Source organism: Hydra vulgaris, chromosome 12, assembly GCF_038396675.1.
Source record: "Hydra vulgaris chromosome 12, alternate assembly HydraT2T_AEP".
Taxonomy (NCBI): Eukaryota; Metazoa; Cnidaria; class Hydrozoa; order Anthoathecata; family Hydridae; genus Hydra; species Hydra vulgaris.
This window is the reverse complement of record NC_088931.1, coordinates 17,608,412-17,636,094: the sequence shown is the minus strand read 5'-3', so window position 1 is coordinate 17,636,094 and position 27,683 is coordinate 17,608,412. Positions and strand designations below refer to the sequence as shown.

At 26.9% G+C, this 27,683-nt stretch overlaps 1 protein-coding gene across 2 annotated transcripts in view; it reads left to right on the top strand.

The window, feature by feature from the left end:
• LOC100202679 (WD repeat-containing protein 17) overlaps window positions 1-27,683 on the top strand; it is an 84,520-nt gene that overhangs the window by 39,605 nt on the left and 17,232 nt on the right. For both annotated transcript variants that reach the window (XM_065812397.1, XM_065812398.1), the window contains 8 exons: window positions 3,898-3,980; window positions 14,027-14,102; window positions 14,232-14,259; window positions 15,557-15,681; window positions 15,770-15,819; window positions 20,749-20,901; window positions 26,290-26,408; window positions 27,319-27,444. In XM_065812397.1, the coding sequence (XP_065668469.1) occupies window positions 3,898-3,980; window positions 14,027-14,102; window positions 14,232-14,259; window positions 15,557-15,681; window positions 15,770-15,819; window positions 20,749-20,901; window positions 26,290-26,408; window positions 27,319-27,444 (760 nt within the window). The remainder of the gene's footprint in view (window positions 1-3,897; window positions 3,981-14,026; window positions 14,103-14,231; window positions 14,260-15,556; window positions 15,682-15,769; window positions 15,820-20,748; window positions 20,902-26,289; window positions 26,409-27,318; window positions 27,445-27,683) is intronic.

Below are 27,683 nucleotides of genomic sequence, written 5' to 3'. Positions count from 1 at the left end.
TATTTCAATTGCTTGCCCAAACCAAAACCCTCAGTCAATGTATGTACACTCCCTGTATATTCTACCTATTTAAATCAGTTGATATATGTACACTCCACTAATCCCTAGTACTAATCCCTACATAAATAAGTTGATAAAATAAAAATCAAAAAACAATTCAATAAAACAAATAAATTTAAATAATAAAGACAACTAAAAAATAAATTCAAACTCATTTCAAATCTTACACAGCATTTAGATACAAAATTGCAAATTACGATTCAAATTACATAAGTAATTTTTTGGCTTGAATCACTTCAATTTAATTCTTTTTTCAGTCAATTTTATTTTGATACAAGCTGATGAAGACATCAAACATGTGCATCACTGTTGTTTAGATTTTTATTCTTATTTTAAAATTTTAAAAAAAAATTGGAAGAGAATAAAAAAAATAAATTAAAAAAGCAAAAGTAACGCAGTAACTTTTACTCTGAGTACATTTTTAATGACCTTTTTTTTACTTTTACTTGAGTAACCTTTTAACCCGTAATGTTTACTTGAATAAAATTTCACTCAAGTAACAGTACTTTTACTTGAGTACAAAGTTTTGTTACTTTTTCCACCTCTGTTTGACATAACATAACTTTAAAATATTATAGGGGTGAGGGTCTGTTTCAATAAATAGATTATTTTTGTTTAAATAAATAGTTCATATTTTGTTTTTAAAGTTGATAATGAAACCTGTTTCAAAAGTCATTCACTTCCTTCTGGGAAATCCTGTTTGTAAGTTAAAGGAATTCATCCCATCCTTCATTTATTAAACTTGAATGGAACTTTTTTTTAAAGAAACTCCTGCTTGTTACATCTGGTAAAAAATTCCACCCCCTTTTATTAACAAAAATCCCCATTTATTAGATTTGAAAAAATATTCAGACCTACCCTTTAATGATAAAAATACCTACCCCTCTTATTATTCTTACCTGTCCTGGTATGAGGCTAAGAATAGGAAGCAACCAAAGATGCGTTTCAATTCAAATTTTAAAAAATTTATCAAATTTGCCCTAATAAAAATAAATTTTGTTAGTAGCTTGTGCATTAGTGATGCAGTGGTAGAATGCTTGTTTCAAATGCCAAAGATATATAGTTCAAACCCTACCAAATTCCTGGTAGCTCATCTTGTTTATTCATACCATCTGTCTGTAATTTATTAAAACTCAATATTAAGGCACTGCAAAGCAATGATTATTTTATAAGCAATGATTATAATTCACCCTCAACATGGCTGCAAACTACCATTATTAAGTTGGAAAACAAAGAATAGTGCTAAAGAGTAAGGAAATGGAAAAGTTGATAGAAGACTTGAAAAATTGTAGGATGTATGAATCAGGTAAACATGAAGATGAGAGAGTTCCAAAGTATTGAAGTGCATTGAAAATTAGTTCACACTAAATGAGCATGTTCCATTAATCACATCATCAGTTAGTAGGGCTAATTTGTTTAACCACTGGCGCGGTCACAGTAGGTGTGCTGTAGTAAATGTGACTGTTAAGGGAGATCTTAAAACAGTCAACAGATCTGGCGCGTACAACTTTGTCAGGAAAGGCATTCTGCTATTGCGTAACAATATGGTTGTTAAGGAAGTTGTATTGGACAAGACAGTTAATATCTTTTTCTTTGTTTATATATGCATGATGGCTGTATAATAAAGGAATACTTGTAGCTGGGGTGTACCAGGAGATGACCTTAATGTTATTGTTAATTTTTCATTTTTTTAGTTAGGTGCATCTCATTTCATAGTTATAAAACTTTAACTCATATGAGAATTTAAAGGCTTTAACTCATATGAGATGCTGAACTCATTCTAATGCACCAATATCTTTCTGAAGATGAGGGTTTATGCAATAAGGTCAAATTCAAGATTAGGAGTTTTTTGTCTAGCTTTGATAGTTTTGTGTCTATTAATATTATAATAACTAATATAAACTTGTGTCTGTTAAACTCAATTTCTGAACAACTAAAATTAAATTTCATTTGATGACCTCTTGCTGATTGATAACTTCTTGGCGAACTTTCATTAATTAAATTTTCTTTTTCAAGTAAGTTGACAGCTTTATATAAGTCATTTTGCAATAGGTTAACACTTGCTTCACAATCAACCCTTGATAATATTTTTGCATCATGGCCATACATCTTTGAAATATTAACAAAGTTCTCAGGAAAATCATTAATATAAATAATAAATAGTAAAGGGCCAATAAAATAGCCCTGCAGCACATCACTAAATATAACCTTCTAAGATGAGACAATTTTTCCCATGACAACTCTTTGTCTTCTATTTTTTAGAAATGCTTCAATCCATTTTAAGAATGTACCAGAAATCCCATAACATTTAAGTTTTATCAGTAGTCTTTTATGGGCACTAAATCAAATGTCTTTGCAAAGTCTAAGTAAATTACTTTTACAGGTATATTCTGGGGTAAATAATAAGAGATAGCGTCTAATGTCTCAATAAGGTTAGTTGAACAAGATCACAATGGAAGCTGTAAATATATGTGCAAGCGGTAGAGCTATTCCATATGCGCAATTTTTTAAGATTAAAGGTTTAATAAGATTTGCTCCACACGAGTTCTCTGTATTTAAACATTTTAATCTATTAAGATTATCTTTGTATGAGATTATATCAAAATCCAAATTTTTATTGATTCTAGATGCAAATGCTGGCAAATTAAAGTCATTTTCTCAGACAAATACATCTTGGAACTTAATATTTAGTAAATTTACTATCTGATTTGGGTCATTTGTCACTTTCGTTTTCATTATGTAATGCTTTAATCGAGTTATTGATCTGTTGTTGGCTATTCACTTATTTGTAAATTAACTTTGGATTTTCCTTAGCTAAAATTGGTTTTTTTGATTATTTCTTATCTAGCTTTTCTTGATTCGTTTTTGGCTATCTTGCAAAATTTTTGTATTCATTCACAAGGGATGAAACTTTCTACCCTAAGGAACAGTTGCAAAATCTAAGGGTCTTTTTTAATTTTATTAATTCTTTAAGATCATTTTTTATCCAAATTTTTTCTTTTTTCTATTATTATCTAATTTTTTAATTGGAATATATAGTTAATATTATGCTGAATTCATGTAAAATATAAATGTATTATGCATTTCCTGGACTTGTTTGCCATTAAAACATGTTAACCAATCCACATTGGAAAACAACCTATTAATTGAATCGAAATCGGTGTTCCTATAATCTCGTACAAATATTTCCTCATTTATAGAACTTTTCACTTTTTTTTTAGCATTGTTTTTTTTTTATTAAGAAAATTCAGGGGATGTTAGCAATGAACATGATAAAAGGTTCCATCAGGACATTGCACAAAAAGAAAGCAGTTATAAAGCCAAATGATCACCAGCAATCTTGATAATTTCTGTTGTATGCTTCTACACTACCAGACACACCAAAATAGAAAAAACCCCAAAGCTAAACAATTATAAACTTTTTATAACAACACAAAATGACATCATGTTCTCTTTTAGTATTTACAAATTGCCTAAATTTATCCAATTTTATTAGTGTGTAATTTTAAAAAATTAAGCTTTGTTATTGAGTGTTATTAGTCTTTCAAAGACCTTAAGTGCAACTTATAGTCATATCTTAAGTACATCCTCACCTACAAGTATAAAAATTTTTTTTGGTTATACTAGTCTTAAAGTGTATAGACAAATAGTTTGACATGTACACAATTTATTTTTATTTTAGAAACCTCTTATGTATACAATACTTTAAGTAAATGTATAAAATTTTGGAATCCTCTGTTTTTGAGCACTCTTATGTATATACTAATTTAAGTATGAGTAGAAGAGAAGTAGATCATTTTTATTTTAATGGTTTTAATCAAAATTAGTTTGTTCTAGAGATTTACTTGCTACAGCTTGTGAAGATGGCTTAGTTAGAATCTTTTACATTCCTACAGACAGCGTTCTGAAAGTATTCCATGGTAACTTTTTATGTACTAAAGAATAATTATTATTTACACTGGTCAACAATTTTTTTATTTAACATTATTTATGACATTCTAAATTAAGTTTTTACTGCTGTTTTCAAATATGCAATTATTTTGTTGATTTCACGTAGGTTTGTTGTATAGAAATTTAAGTTTCTAAATAACAATAGTGGTGAATGCATTTTCTTTAAAAAACAACAGTGGTGAATGCTTTTTCTTTATAATACAAAAACCTCCGTAAATCTAAGTAATATTGCAATGTTATTTTAACTAAGTAAGGTCCAAAGTTTAAATGATTAATTTCATAATTTTAAAATATTCAATCTTTCAATGCGTATTTTATATAAAATAATTAACATAATTATGTTGGTATTGAACCATAAAAAAGCAATTCTAGTTGGCAGGAAAGAAATCATGGCACAGACTTTTATAAGTTGCTGCAAAATGCTATAGCATAATCTAAATTAGATAATATAGAATTAACCAAACATGGCTTTCATATTTTTAATTGCCTTAATAAAAAATGTTATTAACTTACTTAAAAATAAATTTAGTATTAACTACATACACAAATACAACCCTCAGAATTAGGGTCGTCATTTGGCAATGTCGACCTAGCTGCCGACCTTAAAATATTTGAGGTCGGCAAAAAATTGCTGACCTTGTTTCTATGTTTTATGGTAACCCCTTTGTACCAAGTTTTTTTTGCTGACCTAATGTCGACCTCGAACAGTTTGACCTCATTTTTCTTAATTCTAAGGGTTGCAAATATAATATCACAAAAAGTTTATTAATGAATCAGGAGTTTTAATAATGAATATTAAACTTTAACAATGAATTTAATAGTGAATATAAAGTTTTAATAATGAGTTGAATGAAAATTTTTCAGTTTTTGCAATAAATTGGATAAAAATAAGTTCCTAAAACTAAATACTCTAAAAATCAGTGTTGGCAAAAAACCCTAAAAAAACCCCAATAAAACCAAGATATGTTTGGGTTTTTTTTAAATGCCTGATAAATCTGGTTTTAGCTTTTATAAATCTTTTATTATTAACAACTTTTACATTGTAAATACACTTGTATAGGCTGTATTTATATACAAAATGATATTTACAACGAATTTACCAGTAATATAATTTTTAATTTGAACTCCTAACAGAATAATCTAAAATCTGATCCATTATATTTTGTCGCAAGGCAATTGATTTTTTAAACCAGATAGCAAGTTGGAAAAATATTATTGTAATACATATTGAAATATTAGTGCAAATTAGTTAAATGTTTAAGGAAATAAAAATCATTTCATTACAAACTAAATTTCAAAGTACAAATGATTACTAGATATTTAATATCTTTCTTCTCCCCTCAAGTACCTATATGTCTGAACAAGCATTTTAAATCAGTCATTTGATATTTGATATTTGATCTTTTTTTTATAAAGTTTATATTATAGTTACAAAAAAACTCCATAATAATATAGCACAAGGTCACAAGCAGAACACTATATATAAAAATTAAAACACTCTATTCACAGTCAGGAAGTAGAAAGTTTTGCCAGACAAAAAGTACTAGACTACCCTGTCACTAAGTTGCAACATGTTGATTGTTGCAACTTAGTGACAGGGTAGTTGCAACTTGTAGATTAAATGTTGTAAACTTGTGCAAATATTTTTGAAGTAACATGTTAAACATTTTACTTCAAAAACTTGTTAGCAACATTTATATTGTCTTAGCAACTTTGAATATCTCAGTTGCCATAGTATTTTAAATTCTTTATTTATTTATCTTTACTGTGATTTTTCTTATTCAAAAAAATTCTGCACATGTTTTTAATCTAATGCTATTAATTAACATCATTTATAGGATAATTGAATAATAGGATAATTTATAGGATAATAGCCCCTGCTTGTAATCAAACTTTAATTTTGCTTATATTTTTTTAAATTAGTTTATTTAATTTTTAAAACAGAGGTGTATGATAGCTTCTTGTAAATTTTTTTGTCATAATTAAACACCATATAATGCCAGCATACAAACATTATTAATTGTTAACAATATTTTTATTAACAAACAATGGTGTTTGATAATAATAGTGCTGCCTTGTAACTCTGACTAAAAATATACCCTTGGGGTTCTTGGTTAAGTTTAGGCTAGAGATGGTGTCTTGATAATATTATTTGTCTTGTTGACATTTGGCTACTGCTTTGTAAAAAACTTCCTGGGCAAAAACTTTAGGGGGTAAGCAGAAAATAATTGTAGGCTGACCTTGCACTCTTTTTTCATTAATAAGCTAACATAGATTTAAACCTGTGTTACATTGTTTCTTGCCTTGGATGATGAGTGCTGGCTCATCTTCACTCCTTTGTTGTTTCTAATCTATATATTAATATAGAAATATCTGGAAATTTTTTGAGACTATTAAATAATTTCTTTCTTACCATAATATTAATTGTCAACCTTGTAAGCTAACACACTATTTCCAGTAACTTTTAGGGTGCCTCAAAGTTCCATCTTTGGTCCTGTGTTATCTCACATCTATATTAATGATCTTTTTAGTGGCTACATACTCCAGTCTACATACTTCAACTATATACTCCAGTCTTGGTAAAAAGTCATTATTTTTTGATTTCTTAGAATAGGCAAGATGAACAGCCATCTTGAATGTCTCAATCTTGAATGTCTGATCCAAATCTCTTTTCTGTGACAACGTAGGGCTAATAGTGGCTTGTGAATTTTAACTTATTTTAACAAATCTCTTATTCCCGTATCGAATACTGTTGTCATATTTGGAATGGTTCTTCTAGTGATGCCCCTTCACTTCTAGACAAGGGCCAAAAATGTAATTTGAATTTAAATGCTCTAGCTGCTAAACGTATGCCTTTGTCCCATCAAAAAGCTGTCGTCTCTAGATCCATCCATCAAAACTCATTGTTGCTTGATTCCATCATTCAGTAAAGTTATATGATTTTTATTGTATATGTCCCTTCATTCTCTAAAAACTTTCATTTATCTAGTTTTTTTTTGCATAACAATGCTTTGGAGTTCTCTCTTATCTTCACATTTTCTTGACTACGGTTTACAGTTTTTCTTGACTACAGTTTACAGTTTTTCAAGTCATCTGTCAACTGTTTTCTTGCTCTTTACCAGTATTCTTTGTTTTTTGGTAACTCATTCAAATAGTGAATGCTTGCAGCCTTGATGTGAGTATATTTGTAGATGAATAAGAGTTTTTAAAGCATAATGAGACAGATACAGTGAAAAGGATGCAACTTGTCAAGCAAAATGTATTTTGGTTGATCGAACTAAAGGTGATAATTCCTTTGAGCAGCAAACATGAAAAAAGAAAGAGATGTAACCTTACAATGGTAGGACAGATGCTGCATTAACCTAAATATTTCGAAATGAAATTTGATTAAATTTTTTTGAATTTTGCTTTTTTGAGTGTTAATTAATGCTGGTTGAACAATATTTTTTTTCTCAAGTGTTTTTAAATTTTAATGGAATCTTCAAAACTTTTATAACTTTTTAAGTGTAAATATCATTATTTATTAACTTAATAATTCATCATTATTTATTAACTTGCATCTTTAAAGTTAAACAATCTTTTACAAGGTTAATAATATTTATTACTAGCAGAAAGCAACCCATAATACGGGTTACGGTTGGTCTGTTACTTAATTTATAGTAGCTGTTTTCCACAATTTAAAGTTCCGAAACCTTAACTAATACCCTTTTAGAAAAACGCCTTCAAATTAAACCATCTGTAAAATTAAAATAAAATAATTTACCAATTATTTAACGTTATTTGAGTAATTTACAACTGACATAGGTCATATCAGTGTATGGCAGAACCATTTTCCTAGACATTACTAAGTTCAACACAATACGTTTTTAGTTACTGACACAAAATAATAACACTTCATCATGCTTTAAATTGACGAAAAAGTAAAGCTAAATTCTTGTTATATTTTTTATAACATGTACTTTAATTAATAAGATTAATATGAAGTGAATGTAAATTATACATGAGTTAATAATTTTTTGGTATTTCCTTGATACATGTTTCTTTAAAAAAGTAAATTGTCTTTAAAATGATAAATGCACACAACTAAATAAATTAATTATAAATAACTAAGCAATTGAGTATAAATACGTTTCAAACAAAAAATAGTTAATTTACAATCAAACATGTGTATAACAAATTGTACAAAATATGTAAACTTTGATCTTTTATATTGCATTAATGCGTCATATGACAAACCTAAAATAAAAGTTGTAATAGATAAGTAGACATAAAACAAAAAAAAAAAAAAAAAAAAAATCTGGAAAACAATTTACCTGCTTTTCGGTAGCCTGTTGTCATACTTAAACTGCTGCCATGATGCAGCTTGTCGGTGTTGTTTTATGACGTTATTTCACGTTGGCTTTTAGTAAACTTTAGTTTAATTTAAAAGACATTACAATAGATTTAAACTATTTTAATTAAAAAGCAAAAAAATAAATGCTTCAAGGAGCCAAACTAAAAACATTAAAGATAAAAAATCAAATAGATGTAAATAAATTGCATTTATATAGCTAAATAGTCTTGGCTTATAATAAATTTTTAAAGCAGTGTTTTCAATAAATTAAACTTCCAATTAATTATTTTTAACAATAAAATGTAGCATCATATTATGACGATATTATGATGGGTAATGAATCAATTTAACTATATTTAAGTTTAACTATATTTAAGTTTATATTAAAAATTTTTTTTAATTAAAAAGGACAAAAACAAACCAAATATACAACAATATATTATAATAAAAATTACAAAATTAAAAAATATAAAATCACCGAAGAAAAAGCGGCAACAAAAAAAAGTTATAAATATCTTCACTGATAAAAGACACTTACAACCTTTTGGTTGCTGTCTTTTCTTCGGTGTCTCCCAACACTCCGGTATGGATGAGCCCTCCATTTAGAGGAAGGCTCATCCATACCGCCATTACTTTGCCACTTATTAAAGGACCTCTCCAAGAGAGGCCCTGGGTGTTAGGAGCGATATCTTTGATATTGCTCAAATGTTAACGACTCTTACAACGAAATTACAAATAGAAGGATATAATAAAAGTTAAAAATATTTAAATTTTTTTTTAATCAAAATATAAAGCATAACTTCACCATTTTCACAGGACAAAGAGGATGCTAAAAATAAGAAGAAAAAAAAAAGAAAAAAAAAGTAAATTAAAAAGGGTTAAACTTGTGAAAAATTTAATTTTAATAAAAATATGAGTAAAATGCGAACAGTTTAAAAATGTCATATTTATATTAAGATAATACTTTCACCTATTGCACATATTTCTCCATAAAAAATATATAAAATTTAAAACACAGCCCTACCAGTTATGCCTCTACCAGTAAACTACCTATAAGTAAAGGTTTTTCCACTACCAGCTGGTCCATCCATGAAAAACAATCTAGAATGTTGATTTTTTACACTTGGTTGCTCATTCAGTGCAGCAAGGATAGCATTACATACATTTAATTGATTGGCATTAAGCAACAGTCTTATTCGGTTAGCTTCTTCAATAGATTGTTGAACATTTTCATTAAAATTTTCTAGATTTAGGCTTATAAACTCATCATTAGCAGGCAGATTGTAATTAGCCAGCGTTTTACCAATTTGATTTATAATCTTTTCAATTTGATGAATAGCTTGTTCAGCTATTAGAAGTGGGACTGAGCAGTGAATGAAATCTTCAATCATAAAAGCTTTGTATGTATTCCAGAAATGCAAAGATTGTCAGGTTCGCAAAAGGTCAAAATAATTGAAAACAACTGTCTAATTTGCTTTGGCATACATGTTAAAACCGCCTCAGAAAGAGTATTCTGCCATTCAATGTCATCTTGCAACAAACCTTTCAAAACACATGCTTCACGAACTGTTTCAAGGACAATACCATTAACAGTACGCACATCCTCCCAAGATGTTGCACCTTTTGCTTGCAAAAGTAACAGTCTAAGAAAAAACAACTCTCCAGTTTTTAGGATTAACTTTATACATTCTTACTATCACCTTATTACCACCCCTTTGTCTAACCTTCCATTTTCAATGTTTATTATCAATTATAAACATTGATAAGGAATGTCTACATACAAATAGCAATGTACTCTTTCATTTCAGTATTTAACTTAAACCATGCTGTTAGGTGCATATCATGTTGAGCTGCACGATCTAAAGCCATTTGTTCTACTCCTTCTCTAAAATACACCAATTGATTTTCAGGTAGATGAACTTTAAGGTGTATAATAGTGTGTGACATATGACTTATTGGATACTCGAAAATTCGCCACAATGCTTCAGGTGCACTTACATAATGACAATCTAAAAAAGTGTTTACTTCATCATGATTAATTTGTTCATTTATTAAAATATTGGCACAGTTGTGACCCTTGTATATATATTTGTGCGAATATTTAACAGCCTTAACAGACATGCAAGTTTCAACATTAATGTGAGCTTGATATTTCTTTGATAACCATGGGTTGTAAGGTACCACCTAGCGGTTATCTACATCGTTACCTTTAATATTGATAACCAAACCACTATCACGACGTCTATAGCGTGGATAACCATTATGAACTGCTACTGTGTTAGCATTAAATTTTTTAGGATAGTTTTTGCTGCACACTCCATCTTTCATGCAGGGAGAATTTGGATTCAGTATGCCACATGGACCGTGAACCATGCAAGTTTTAACAATGTCATAAAGGTCTCGATCAACAATCAATTACAACTTTCCCTAATACACCGTGCTTAAAAATGTCATTGAGAAGTTTGTTTAATTTGAGTTTAAATACTTGAATAACCAAGTCAGGTATATCATTTGCTGTATGACCTGGATATAAATTTTCAGTTATTTTGCGCCATTTTGGGTTGCAAGTGAAAGTAATAAAAAGATCTGGTTTACCAAACTTTTTAATTATAGCTATAGCATCTTCAAAGATTTCTTTTAAAGCTCTAGGATTTCCTACATTAGTTGATGGCAAAACTAAAACACGCCCTGGTCTAACATTATGATCATTTCCAAGGTTGTTTACATGTTTGTGTAAGACATCATACTGCTTGGTTCTCAAATTGTTTTGGTTATTTCTGATGAAAGCAAGGTGCTGGCCTTCAATTTTAACATACGCATCAACAGCATATTGCTGAAACAGTTTTTTGCCATAAAAGAGTGAAGAAAAAAATTGTCTAACTGAAAGTTTGTAAATGTAATACAGAGATAATGTAACATGATTTCTAACCAATGTAGCATGTTCAAGGTTGTGAACCAATTGATTATGCCAACCAGCATCACCCCTTGTAAAAAATAGAGGATAAACCATAGGATCTAAGTTTGCAGACATACTTGATATAGTTTTAAGAGGATGACCTCTTGGGTAAATAACAACTTCCCTGGAAGCAGGTGGTGCCCCATTTTCACCAACAAATACAACTGCAACTTCATTATGTGAAGGGAGATTATAGCGACATCTATCATGCCCTTCAAGTATAAACATTTTTACATATTCTAAAACATGGCGGCCCATGATTCATGGGTTGAACTACATTATCTTCAAATGAAGCAAAAGAAAGACAGACATTATAATTTCTAATATATTTACAAAAATTTAGATTGGCATTTCTATCTGCATAGTTTCCTTTAAATAAATCTTCTAAATCTTGTGGAAATGATGAAGGTTGCGACAAAACTACCTTTCCATTATGTCAACATAAAAAATGTGTTTCATCAGGAAATTTCTTAGCACCACAATGCTGACAAATATAATTCATTTCTCCTAAATAATTATAATCTGGAATAGTATTACTTCTTCCTATACAATGCATTTTTTCGTATCTAGCAGCAATTCTCGCATTTTGTTGATTATTAATTTCATCTTGCCTAATCTCTTTCATTTCTGCCATGATTATTTTTAACTCGCCTAACCAGCTCTCTTCATTTGGGTTCGAATTATTTGCTGCTTGTCGAGCAGCATTTTGTCCATTATTAATTTCATCTCGCCTAAGTCTATCTCTTTCATTTGTGCCACAAACAACTTGCCTATTAACATTTGCATCTTCTAAACTAATATCTGCTTCTAGCCTAATATCATCCATTTAAACTTCACTTTTAATAGAAAGTAGTAAGAAAAAATCTTAAACATGCAATTCTAATAATAAACATACTGCTAACAAAGAAAAATTAAAAAATAAACGTTGTAAACCTTTTGTTGCAAACTTAAAAATTGTTTCTTCAAAAAAAATTATTAGTAAAAGTTTTTTTTAAAAATTCACAAAACTTTACAATATTTTGTTCTTCTATACCACATTAATACATCATCTGATAAATCTAAAATAAAAAATGTAATGAATAAGTAAATAAATAACGAAAACATTACATACAAAAAATGAAAATCAATTCACCTTATAGAGAAAAGCTGTTGTAATTTACCAGAATAGTAGTTGTAAAATATTATTATTTCATGTTAGCTTTTACAAAACAAAATATTTATAGCAAAATCATGTAGTAAACAGTGCTAAAGACAAAAAATCAAATTGTATATATGGCAAAATAATTTGTATTGGCTTTTAGTGAATGATTAAAAGCAGTGATTTTTAATAAAATTACCTATTAACCTTTTTTAACAATAGACACCAACATGAAGATAAGCCGAATGTCTAACAACTCAAAAGATAACAAAAAATATCACAGCAACAACACACAACAATAGCACACACCATAAGTTAATATAATATGTATATAACATAACTTAAGTAAGATAACATTCATATATAACAAAACATAAGTAACAACATTACGCAAAATATTATTAAAATACATTATTATGTATTTTTTGACACTAAACACTATCGTGTAACCCTCTGTTATAAGTACATTACTTGGCTGGCAAAGATAATAAATCTTACTCTACATGTTTACCAAGTCACAGCACTTTGAAAACATGGAAACAACATAATATAAACATATGTACTAACTTTAAACACAATAAATGTTTTTAAATATGTATATAAGGTTAAATATATACCTTATATACATATTTAAACACATTTTTAAAAACAATTATGTAACACATATTAACACATACACAAACAATAAAAAAACACTTCACATTATTATAAAAACACATTGATAAAACAACTATAAAGCACCTATTACCACATACACATACATATCAAAAAAGCATAAATGCAAACAATAAAGGTGTGCAAACAAAAATTTTAAAAATGACGCACGAAAATTTAAAAAGATTCAAAGTAAACATAATATATATTTACAAACAATACTCCTTACCTTTTTTATTTTTTTCATAAGAACTGTAATCATCATAACAAAATTTAATCTATCATGCAATAACATGTGACATGCCATGTCAATGTTGGCACAAGATTTTAATTTAATTTTTCTAAATTTTCTAAAAAAGAACAAAATTAGTTAATAGCATCACAGAAATTTCAAAGTAGTAATAACCATTTTAAGGAAATAGCATTAGTATAACTTTAAATAACATCCATACCCCTATTTTCCTTGTAAAAAATAAAATAATAAAAATAAAACTGCTAAAAGAAAAACTAAAACAAACAAAATATAAACAATTTAAAAAATTAAAATCCTTTCTACTTAAAATCCTTGCTACTTCATCTAATAAAAATTAAAATCCTTTCTACTTTATCTAATAAAAATGAATATACAACTATTTTATATACTTAATTCAATTATAATATGATGATTATTTACTTAACGATGATTGTTTACCTTAGTATGATTCTTTATGTAATATATCTAAACTAATAATTAAATTTCAAAAGGAAAAAAGTTTCAACTCGTTTAAGAGATCTTTCTCCAATGACCGCGTGCATTTTGAGAACACGTTCTTTCAAAGCATAACTAATATGACGACATTAAACGTTTCTGTAGTATTAATATTAATATTACTATTTTTATTATCATTTTATTAATGTAGTAGTGGTGTTTAAAAAAATCTTTTTTTGCATTTAGGTCATACAGCAAAAGTTTTTAATGTAAAGTGGAGTCCTATAAAAGATGGAGTTCTTTGTAGTGGATCTGATGACAAGTAAAATCTTTTTTATTTTTTATTTTTTCCATAGTTTTATAACAATGGTACATGAAGTGTGGGTTTTAAACCTTAAAGGTAAAAAATACTTTTTAATGTAGTTATTTATTTTATACAATTTTTTTATAGAACTATTCGAGTTTGGGATTACTCTTTGGTAAGTCAAAATTAAATAACAGAATAAATATTATATTTGCATAATTAGATATATTTTTTCTTAATATTTAGTTAATCGTTGAAAGCAGTAATATGACGCAAAATAAATTCATTTTTTTTTTTTTTTAATTTGAAAATGTTTACTCAGTATAAGAAATTTTAGGAGGTTAATTTGTAATGAAAAGATTTCAGAAAGTTAATTAGTAATAAAAAGATTTTAGGAGGGTAATTTGTAATATAAAGGTTTCAGTAGGTTAATTTGTAATGATAAAGTTTTATTAATGTTTTCCGTTTAAGGTTTTAGTTGGCTTCCTGATTGAATGTTGAGTTGTTTTAAAATGCTAGATTTAGTTGTTCTTGAAAACTGTCAATCTTTTAATTAAAATATAGCTTTAATTTAATAAAAGCTCCTTAAAACTTCTGAACAAATTTCTAATTGATTGCTTGAATTGTTCTGATTAAACAAAAACTTTTTTTAAACAACTTTGATTATTTTTTTATATTTTTAATTTAAGATAAGAACAATTTTAAATAGACTAATTAATTATTGTTTATCAACAGTTCACTTGAACTCCAGAACAGTTCCAAGCTGGGTGTTATTAGGTGGGTGTAAGCTGGATGTTATTAGGATGTTAGTTATGAGGGTGCTTTTATGTAAGCTGGGTGTTATTAGGTTTTGGGTGTAAGCTGGGTATTATTAGGTAGTTATAATTTATCTTGCAACATTAACAGCAACATTAAAGTTAGGTTTGATTTAAATATTGCTCTGTTTTCTACATTCCAGAACATTTATATAATGTTTTGTGAAAGACTTCTCACCTAATCTTACTATTTGAAACAATAAGGATAGATCAGTTAATATTAAAACTATTGTTACTTAATATCTTACAAAATAATTACTTACAATTGAGTTTCTATGTGATTCATTTTCTCAAAAATAACAATAAAAGTATAAATAGTAATTGTAATAAATAACTGGATTTTAATCATAATCTTCATTTTAGTTGATTTGATGATTATTTGTTGTTAGTATATTGACTCATTAGAGGTGAATAATAATAATAATATATTAATAATAATAATATATTAATAATAATAAATATATTAATAATAATAGATATATTAATAATAATAGATATATTAATAATAATATTAAAAGTAATAATATATTAATGTAAATTGGTTCATCAATTTTTTTTTAATGTCTTTTCAAATAAAAAAGTTTTTTTTCTTCTTTTTCTTTTTGGTATTTAATAAGTCCTTTGATGTAGCTAATAAAAAATTTTCTGTCGTTTTAGGGAGAATGTATTCAGTGTTTAGAAGGTCATTCGGGTCCTGTTCGTGGTTTGCTTTGGAATCCAGAGATTTCAAATATGATTATTTCTGGAAGCTGGGATTTTTCTATTAAAGTTTGGGATGTCAGGTTGTTTTTTTTGAAAAGTATATGTATAAATGTTATAGTTTTAATGTACTTTTTTTTTGTTGATAACTTTAATTCAAATTGATTTTAGGACGGGATATTGTATTTATACTACTTCTGATCATGCCGCCGATGTCTATGGTAACTAAGCTATTTTTAATTTTAATTTTTTTATGTTGTTCACCTCCCCAAGGCTGAGAAAGCCACTATAGTTGAGTAGTTTTATTGTGGTTACAACCCTCTCTCAACTCTTTAACTCTGAAACACAAACCTTGACAAACAAGGTTGCTGCACCGATAAACAAGTTAAGCGTGGTACAACCAAGGACATGGCAAGGATTGAATTTGGAACTTCTTGCATATGAAATGAGCGCTCTACCTCTTTACCACTACTGCATTTTAATAGCAGTTACTTTTTTATGTTTGTGTGTGTGTGTATATATATATATATATATATACATATTTATTTGTTGTTTAAATGACATCGTTAATAATAATTTTTATATTTAAGTGATAAAAAATTACCAAATGACATAAAAATACAAAAAACCAACAAATAGTCCTTTGAAAAAATATCATACTGCTTTGGATACTAAAATTAAACTTAAAAGAAAGTCTCATAGAGTAGGTATAAAAACTGTTTTTTACTATTGTAATTCTTTATTTAACATTTTATGTCGCAATAAATCGACATTGCATTCAAATAGTTATCCTGATGTTTATCAGTTGGATTTTTTAATTCAAGTTATGTTGGTAAAACAAGAAATAAAATATCCACACGCGTTAATGAACATGAGAGAAGCATAACTAAAGGCAACTGGGATGCATCAAACATGCGCAACATTATAGTGGTACAATTAACTGAACTAAACCAAAAGTAATTTCTGTTATGCCTAACAACTGCACGCGTAGGATTCGCAAAGCAATTGAGATAGAGCGTTTGCAATTCTCAAGATTGCAGGAGAAAGTCTTAAATTGCGAAAATTGTAATTTAGTGATGATAGGCCATTGGAGACCACTTTTTATTAAACTTGTTAAGTATAAATCTGTTACACTGCAATGACATCATTTTCGTTTTAGTTTTATGAATTTTGAAATGGTTTTTTCAGTTTGATAATGGCTTATACTATATTAGCTGAAATATCACTATAAAATAATAAAATAATATATAATCGAACATGATGTAATTTTTTATCATTTATATATATATATATATATATATATATATATATATATATATATATATATATATATATATATATATATGTATATATATATATATATATATATATATATATATATATATATATATGTTTTATATATATATGTTTATATTTTTATATATATATGTATATATTTTATCATTTAAATATATATAATTATATATATATATATTTATATATATATATATATATTATATATTATATATATTATATATATATACATATATATATTTTATATATGTATGTATGTGTTTATATATATATATATATATATATATATATATTTTATATATATATACATATACACAGTCACAGACAAAATTAAGTAACATTGTTGATAAAATCAAAGTTCAAACAATAAAAACAAAATTATTTATGTTAGGATCTACATAACTGCAAAAATTTTATGTTTTTTTAAAAATTTGATTCTTAAGAAGAAAAAAAATATTTATAACTCTTTTTAACTCATTGCAAAAGCAACTCTAAATTATCTTACAATTTTCTGTCCAAAATAAATATGACAAAAATAAGAAACATCAAAGTTTTTGTTATGAATTATAATGTTTTGTCCATAACTATTATTACAAATGCAAGAATATCATGTCTAATTTTCATTTTAGTACTTTGTTGCACCACCTTTTGGAGGTATTTTAGATTTTAAATTTACCCATAAATTTTCAATGGGTTTAAGGTCCGGGCTTTGTGGCAACCATTTAAGGATGTTAATTTTACTTTTTTTGAGGAATTGTTGTGCCACTTTGCTGGTGTGTTTGGGGTCAATGTCTTGTTGAAAAAAGAATTTGCTATGTAAAATTCAATTCTTTAACAGATTGACAATTTTTTGAAAGCTAATCAACATACAATTGTCCTGTCATTATACCTTCAACATTCACCAGCCTTTCCACACCATTGCACCAAGCTCTTTGTCGATTTTTAAAGCCAAATATTTGAAATATACTCTCATTAGAACACTGAGTTCCAAAATGCCTCACCCTTGTTAATACGCAGTTTTGCAAATGCTAAACGATTTTTTTTGTTTATACCACTAATGAGGGGTTTACTTTTCTGAAGACGGTTTATCAAACCAATTGAATTAAGTCTTCTCTGTGCAGTTCGACTGGAAACATTTAATTTAAGATTTTCAACAATCTGTCTTGAGGTTATTCTTGAACTTTTTTTTGCTATCCCTGCAATTAGCATATCAGTTATTGTTGAAATCATAGGGGCGACCACATTAACACTAACACCACTTACTGGTATTTGATATTTTTCAGCACATTGCTTGAAGGTCAGGCCCTTTTTTTGATCACAAATGGCCCAAGATCTGATTTCCAATGATTAATTTTGATGATAAACCATTATTATAATTAGTTTTACTTTTTCTAAAAATAAATTCCAAAAAATATAGTTTAAAATGCCTATTGATAATAACTTTAACAAAATGTTTTTAATATTAATCATTTTTAATAAATAGTTATTGACAAAACATTATATTTCATAATAAAAACGTAAATATTTCTTACTTTTGTCACATTTATTTTAGGCAGAAAATTGTAAGATAGCAAATTTCATTTAATAGAGTTACTTTTGCAATGAGTTAAAGAGTTATAAATATTTTTTTTTCTCCTTGGAATCAAATTTAAAAAAGAAATTTTTTTTTGCGGTTAGATCCTGGTGTAAATAATTTTGTTTTTATTGTTTGAGTTTCAATTTTATCAACAATGTTACTTAATTTTGAGGTTCCAGTACATACATTGACTGAGTATCTAGGAAGAACATGCCATGACTAAGCATCGACTAAGGGTTGAGGCAGCAGTCATTTTTTGCATTATTCTTTATTTTTTTTGAAATAATTGTATAGTTTTTTCCATACAATTTTTTCGAAAAAAAAAAAGCAAAAAAAAGGTTAGCAAATCTATATCTTACATATCTTATAATTATTATTATAAATCTATATATATGCTTTAGTAGATGTATATGTATATATACATCTACTAAAGTTGCAGTTTTCTTTGTTGATCAAAAAAGCCTATTACGGAACTCCGGTAAAGTAATTTAGTCAAATAAAAACACTAAACCATCAGTTTGTGAACTAACATGAAAAGAAGCTTGAATTAACTTTTTAATGACAAAAATACTAATGGAAGTAAAATAGAAATTTTTCTACAATTTCAGAAAGTTGTTTAAAAATGATGACGCAGTTCACTGTTGCTTCTGAAGAAAATAAGAATAATAAATAATGTTATGTTATATTTTAAAAGAATTAAACTTAAAATAAAATAATGAAGATTAGACTAAATAATTTTTTTTTTTCATACTTTCTCCTTTTTTGTGATTTTTTTTTAATTTTTACCCATGATATTATGTTGTGTCTTTAAAAGTTTTTTGTTATTCTTTCCATTTAGTAATCACCTAAGCATTTGTAAAGTAAAGACAAAATATTTATTTAAGTATGTCTAAGGTTGGCCAGGAGTAGCCTGGTACTGATAACATATAACTTAATACAACCTGTCATATGTTCTGCTGGCTTTTAGGTTTTGTATTTACTGGCAATGGCTCTAAGTAAGCAATTCTAGTATAAAACTATTCTCTTTCTTATAGCTCTTGGTTGAGGAAAGATCTCAAAAAATAATTGTTTTTAATACAATGTAAATCTTGCTAATATTTTGTAAAAGAAGCAAAGAATGGGAAAAAGTTTTCTGTTGGCTAGTTTTGTACACCTTCCTCATATAATAGGCTTATTTAAACTTGTTTTATGCATTACATTGTTTCCTGCCTAGTTGATGATTGCTGAATTTTTTAAATTCATTCTGTTCTTGGTTCTGTCTTTTTGGGAATGGCTGTGTAATTTTTATTCTTACTTTAATATTTTAACTTAAGCATTTTAAAAGAGAAGACAAAGATTTAAAATTTTAAAAGAAAATACATATGATTATTATTAAAAGTTAAAATATTAAAACATAAAATAAATTCCAATTTGCACTGAAGTATGCTACTTTTCTGAAAATAAAGAGACAGCTATCTGAATCTTTTAGACTTGCAATCTTTTTTTTATTTTATTTCACCTTGCATTGTACCTTGCATTACAGTATAAAAATAGTTATATTAAGTTTGATAAGATTTTAGCATAATCAATTATAATTTTTTGGTATCACATGTTTTTTAAATTATTTAGAAGTGCATTTAAAAGTTACAAAAAAATTTAAAAATAAAAAAATGCATTTTTTATGAATTAAAAATGAAAAAGTTGAAAGTTAGTGATTTTCATGATTTTCAAATACTTAATAACTTATAAACAGGAAAAATGAAATCTCCAGAAAAAATAAACATTAGTATTAAAATATGTTCAATATAACTATGTGAAAATTATATCATTAAGTAAAACTAAAGATTGTTTAATTATTATATTGTGTAAATGCAATCAAGCTTGTCAAGTTATATTATGTACAAGCATAGAATGAAATTAAAATGCTGAATAATAGTTTAGTTAACAAAGATTCAAATCAGAGAAATTTTATAAAGAAAACAATACAGAGACATCCACTACATTTTTAATGTTAATTTTTTTTTTGTTTTTGTTTTTTTTTCTTTTTTCTTTTCTGCTAACTTATAGTACTTTTATGGAAACTTTTGCTAAACTTATTGTACTAAATTCAGATCATTAACATAATACTAATTGTTAAAAAAAAACATAAATTCATTGAAAATTGTGAAAGCTTGGTAATTTTAGACAAGTGTTGTGTTTAGGTAAATGTTAAAAAGGATACATCATTATCTTTTTGTTATACAATTTGTTTATACATTACTTATATAATGATTTGTAATGTGATCATTACTTTTAATAATAGGTTTAGCATGTCATCCGCAGCAACCATTTATAATTGCTTCTACCTCACGTGACTCTACATTGCGCTTGTGGCATCTTCAAAGCACTGCCCAACCTATTTATGCTGTTTTGTTGGCTGATCATGAAATGGATAGTGTACTTTCTTGTCAAGCAGGTATATATATATATATATATATATATATATATATATATATATATATATATATATATATATATATATATATATATATATATATACACATATATATATATATTTATATACAATATATAGGTACTTCATGGCATTTATATATACTATATATAGGTACTTCATGGCTGATGATTGCCGAAAGGCATGAAACTTTAAGTTCCATTAAAAGTTGTTTTTTCTAAAATTCAATTATAAAACGCTCTGTTTTTGAAAAAATATATATTTTCTTAAATATTGAGCACTTTACAACAATCAAGAGTTTAGTATTTTTAATACTAAATCATACAACAGCAATATATATATATATATATATATATATATATATATATATATATATATATATATATATATATATATATATATATATATATATGTATATATATGTATATATATATATATATATATATATATATATATATATATATGTGTATATATATATATATATATGTATATATATATATATATATATATGTATATATGTATTTATATATGTATATATATATATATTTGTTTATTTACTTATTTATTTATTTATTTGTACGGGTAAGTTGATTATTTACTTTTTTTCAAATCTTTTAATGGCTAAGGTAATGAAAGGTGCTTTAAATTGTAAATTAAGTAAAATTAAAAGTTGAAGGTTTTAGTTTATGGCTACTTGCGGATTAGCAAAAAATTTTAAAATACCCCATCAACAAAAAAACAACTCAAATAAAATTACCCAATGTTTTGTTTTATTTGTTCCATAGTACATTAACATATATGTTTACATTACATTACTTTTGCCATAATACATTTAACTACTAATGCGATAATAGACTAGTGATTGAACTTTCGACAATCAAGATGTTTGAGGTTCAAATCCCCCTAGAAGTGCTATGCTCAACATGTCTTTCCACACTGCGACCTTGTTTGTTTGGCTTGAAATTAAAGCAATCTAGGTAGTAATTAAATTGAATAATTTGTCTTTAAGTGCTAAAGGGAATTTCTGTAATTCTCTTCACTTTTGGATTTTTTTGCATTTTTTTGCATTTTTTACTTACCTAAATCCAATATTTTTAATTCATATTATTTTTGCCTGACAGACAATTATTATTACATCTATTATTATTTTGATTACACACTTTACTATCATATCTTTAGGGTGTGTCATAAAACAACATTTTTTGAAAATGTCTGATAATATCCCCTAAATGTGTTCCATGTAATAAATTAATAAAAAATTTAAAAAATTTTTAAATAAAAAATTTTTAGGGGTTGCTCAAGACCCTTAAACATCAGACATTTCCCTAATATTTTGAAAAAAAAGTTCTTTAAGCATTTTTAAAACTTTTTAAAAATGCTTAAAGCATTCTTTAAGTTCTTAAGCATTTTTAAGCAAAAAAAAGTTCTTTAAAAGCATATCATGTTGGGTCTCAAAAGAAATAAAATTTTATAAAAATTTAAAAAATGTATGAAAACACAAATTCAAAAAGTTTATTTAAAAACACTATGAAAATATGTACTTTCTTATTTTTTGTTAAAAAACAATAGTGTTTGAGCCATAAAGTTTAAACTAGTAATCTTTATATAAAGTGATTATTATTTTTGAAAAAACTATCATTTTTTAACAAAAAATAAAAAGGTATATTTTCATAGTTTTTAAATAAATTTTTATATTTGCGTTTCCATAAATTTTTTTTATTTGCGCTTCCATAAATTTTTTTTATTTTTAAATTTTTATAAAATTTCACTTCTTTTGATACCCAACATGATATGCTTTTAAAGAATTTTTTTTTCAAAATATTAGGGATCTGTCTGATGTTTAAAGATCTTGAGCGACCTCTAAAAATTTTTTTTTTTAATTTAGTATTAATTTATTATATAGAACACATTTAGGGGGTATCAGACATTATAAGTATAAGTGTCTTACTTATGGTAGGAAATCAGCTTTAGTTTCTAAACTAGGCAAGTCTATTCTCGATTTCTTCATTTGAATGATATCACCATGGCGTGAATTGCGTCTATAAACTTTACCGCTGACCGCCGATATATCTTTGATATTTCTCTCAACATCTTGCGAATGGCATGGAAAATTAGGTAGAATAACTTTTGAATGACTAACAATTGTTTCTGACTTAATGTCATCCAGAAGTGGAGGTGAAGCAAAGATGGCCTTGTTTCAGTTGATCATGTCTAAGTATGACCTGTACGTGAAGTTAATTTTGATCAAGCTTTTGTCAAAACAACGAATTCTATCATCGGAATGTTCACTACGAGCATGCAGAATTTTTTCACAAGCGAATTTCCTGATATTTCCATCATCATCACCAACAGCTGCAGATGGCAAAAGTAGCTGTTTTTTTGCAATACTGACTGAGATTTGATATGAAACCATGATGGTGCATAGAAGTTCAGTATGAATGAAACAATACGTCGAAGATTATGGGAAGGACATTGTTTGCAAATATACAACCTCAACAAAGGGTTGGCTTTAGTTAGCCATCTGGCATGACTGACTGCACCAGGTTGAGCAGTTTGCAAGTATTCAATGTAATTGTTACTGGTGTTGTAACCACGTTGACTTAACAGACATACTTTAAGCAGGTACACCTGATCTGTACTCAGGTCACTCATTACGGTCTCATCAACCTCAGCAACGCAACCTGATTCAGGTTGCGTTGCTGAGGTTGAGAAATCAATTATAGGTTTATGTTGAGGATCAAATTCCATCACGCCTGCTAATTGTTCTTTGGAAGTTCTTGGACCAGTAGATTTCCCATCAATAACTTCTATCAGTTTTCTCATTTTTTCATTTGTATGCAGCATACAAACTAACCAATGAAGTGGTCTTTGTAGATATTGTTCAATTTTTCGGATTATGCCACTACTTTTTCCTATGTTAACATTGGTTCCATTGCAAACGAGTGCTCTTAAAGTTGTTTCTGATTTAGAACTTCTAACAACCGATAAAATTTCTTTTGAGATGTTGTCAGATCTGCCTGATGCTGGAACAACATGTTCAACATAGTTTCGGTTTGGGAATGAAACCAAAGCATAATGTTCTTTAACTTACGTCGAGTCGATCCTACACGTCCATTCAATCTTACCATCAAAACCAAGACAAACAATTTCTTGATTTTCCTCTGCATGACTCACAACTGACTTCTTCCGATATGCAGATCTTTGACGGCATAGTTTGCTGGGATGTATAGCATTTTCAGGGAAAAGAAATCCGAGGTCTTTCAAGGCAGAATTCACAATTAAACAGGCATCTTGATTGCTACTTTTAGAGCGATCAATAGCTTTACACAGTTCTGGATAATGATTTCTGTTTTGTGCACATCTGCTGCCATTACTATCACTGGTCTCCTCGTCTGTTATATCTGAATCGTCTATGGAGCTACCACCAGTGTCTTGACTTTCTGAACTCTTTTCCATATCAACATTATTAAAATCTTGAAAAGTAGAACTGCATTCAACGGTTTTCAATTTCGTTTTCTCTAGGAACATTGCCGCTTTCCTTTTTCTTTCTTCTGACTTCTGCAGTTTACCTGTCATCACTGGATCGATATTTCCAATCACCATTTTTCTGGTAGTGTTTTGGTCAACCCAGAAATTCCACTCAATAAGAGGAATCTTTCTGTCGACTGGACATTTACAACCTGCTCTATTTGCAATTCCAGTACTAACGCACTTACATAGACAAATGTCAAACAAATTGATGAAACTTGACAATATCTTTTAATATGTCTCAGAAGTTCGCTTTGCATCAGGATATTTTCGTAGATCATTCCCTTTGTCAATTAGCTGTTTCACCTTTTTCATTACGCTATCGAACGCAATCGTAGGTATGCTAGCTGTGTTATAGATCTCAATCAAGTCTGTCGCGACAGTTCTCACAATGTCATTAACAGATTGGCACTGCTGTTTCTGGTGAAAACAATATGCACAGAAAATGTCTTCACATGTCGGTAGCATATTTCAGTTCCTTCGGAAAACTGAACACTGAGTGTCGACTTGTACTTCTTGTGCTACAGCTAGCCATATCTAACTTGCTACTGCCAAGTTGCAACACAAATTAGATCCAAATTTTCAACATCTGCAAAACAAATGATATCTAAACTAACATTAATTATTACTACCTACAGGTTTCAATACATACAAGTCATTAATTAGCCATTCAGAATCACAAATAATACAAAACATAATATTGTACTATGGTAAATATTTTACAATATTTCATTTAAAGTTGCGACCCCTAGACATGGTACTAAAAATTAAAAACATTAATTTTCTTGATCAGTTGATGGGGGAGCATCAATTTACTATTGTCTGCATGAGGCAACCAAAATTTACCCCAGCCTAATATATATAGTGTATATATATATACACAGTGTGTGTATATATATACACAGTGTGTATATATATATATATACACAGTGTGTGTGTATATATATATATATATATATATATATATATATATATATATATATATATATATATATATATATATATATATATATATATATATATATATATATATTCACTATATATATATATATACACTATATATATATATACACTATATATATATATATATATACACTTTATATATATATATACACTTTATATATATATATACACTTTATATATATATATATACACTTTATATATATATATACACACTATATATATATATAGTGTGTATATACACACTATATATATATATAGTGTGTATATACACTATATATATATATATATATATATATATATATATATATATATATATATATATATATATATATATACACTATATATATATAGTGTGTATATACACTATATATATATACACTATATATATATATATATATATATATATATATATATATATATATATATATATATATATATATATATATATATATATATATATATATATATATATATGTATATATATATATATATATGTATATATATATATATATATATGTATATATATTTATATGCATACATACATATAGTGGTATGGAATTAACAAAAAAAGTCAATAAAGGCATATCTTTATACCCTATAGTACAAATATCTAAAGTAATTCTTATTGACGTTCTTTCTTTTAAATATTAGGACAATGATGTTTGAAAAAGGTCAGATTAGCTTATGTCTTTTAAAAAATAAAGTAGTTGAATAGAAGTTCTAGATATGATAAAAGTTTGAGTTGATTTAAATTTTTGTTATAATAGTCTTCGGAAGAAAAAGTTTAATCTAGCTCAATGTTTTCATAGGTATAGTTTCCAGTGCATTGAGCAATGTAATTTAAAATGACCCAGTTCAAATTGGAAACCTTTACATAAAACATGTGATTTAAATTTTTAGAGAAAGGCAAACATCCACATAGCATTGAAATATTGTCTGGAAACATTATGAAATTAATTAAATCAAGTAGTTCAAAAACATTTGCACAGAAATTGCAATTATATGCTCATTGCTTTTTGGTTAGTTTTTTTTTTATTTTCTTGTTGAATTTGCTTGTAAATCCATATTACTTATAAAGTAGAGTAGCTAAGAATAAACTTGTATATTAGAGATAAAACAGAATATCGTTTAATTTTATTTTTATTTTTGTATTCATTCAGTTTTTAAATTTTGTATTATAACATTTAATGGTTTCTGTGTGGAAAAAAAAGAAATGGCCAAACTAGTCACAGTGCTCACAGTAAATGATCTATTTCATTAGTTTTTTCCTAAAATGTAATTTAAAAAATATATAACTAGTTGTTCTTAGTATTAGTCTTTATTATTTAGTATTTACTATTTTAAAATTCATTTAAAACTAAAGAAAAAAAAACTCATAAATTTAAACAAAAATAAGTTCAAGATTTAAGAACGTCTTAAGAAAAAAGAGATTGAATGTAAAAGTATTATAAAAAATTTTCAAACCTGACACTAAGGCTGACTGCAATTATTAAAAGATATTGGCAACAAATTAAGTTAAAAATATCACACTAATGAACACTTCTAAATTTTGGTTTAAAATGCTTTCTTACCATTTGTTATTTTCAGTTTTACTTTATTGGTTAATGATTATAAAAGTCCAAGAAGAAAAACCTTTTAAAAAAACTCTCTAAGTTTTCAGCTAATAGTTATTTATTACTTTGATTTGTTTTTGATTTTTATCAGGGAATGTTTATAGCTCTTGTATATCTAAAACATAAAATAAGTTTCTATTAAGGATTTTTACGTTTGCTAGCGCAGTTTTTATTTTGATAATAAACAACTCTTCAATTTATTTATTTTTTAATTTTTTGTTGTTGTTAATAATATGAAGGTACAATCAATATTATTTTTAATTGTAAGTTTTTGTAAATTTTTATTTTTCTAATTTTCTTCATTATTTTATTTAAGCCTCCTTTAAATTTGAGAAACTTTTGGCTGCTTATTTCTATAATAAAAGATGGAAAAAAAGCAATTCTACCAAATACCTACAATGAGGGAATCATGCACACATTACATTTAGTCAAATACAAAGCTGTAATAGTTTAACTCAAGCAATTTTTGTTATATTTATTTGTTTTATTATCGCTTTATAGCTACCTGTTTTTTTTTCATTTAAAATTTTTATTTTTAAAGATTTAGAAGTCACAAAATTTTGAGCTAGAAACCCCCATATGGGTATGGGGATTTCTAGTTAAAAATTTTGTGACCTCTAAACCTTTAAAAAAAAACCAGAGAAATGTTTTAAAGTTTAGAACCATGTTTGAAATAATAAA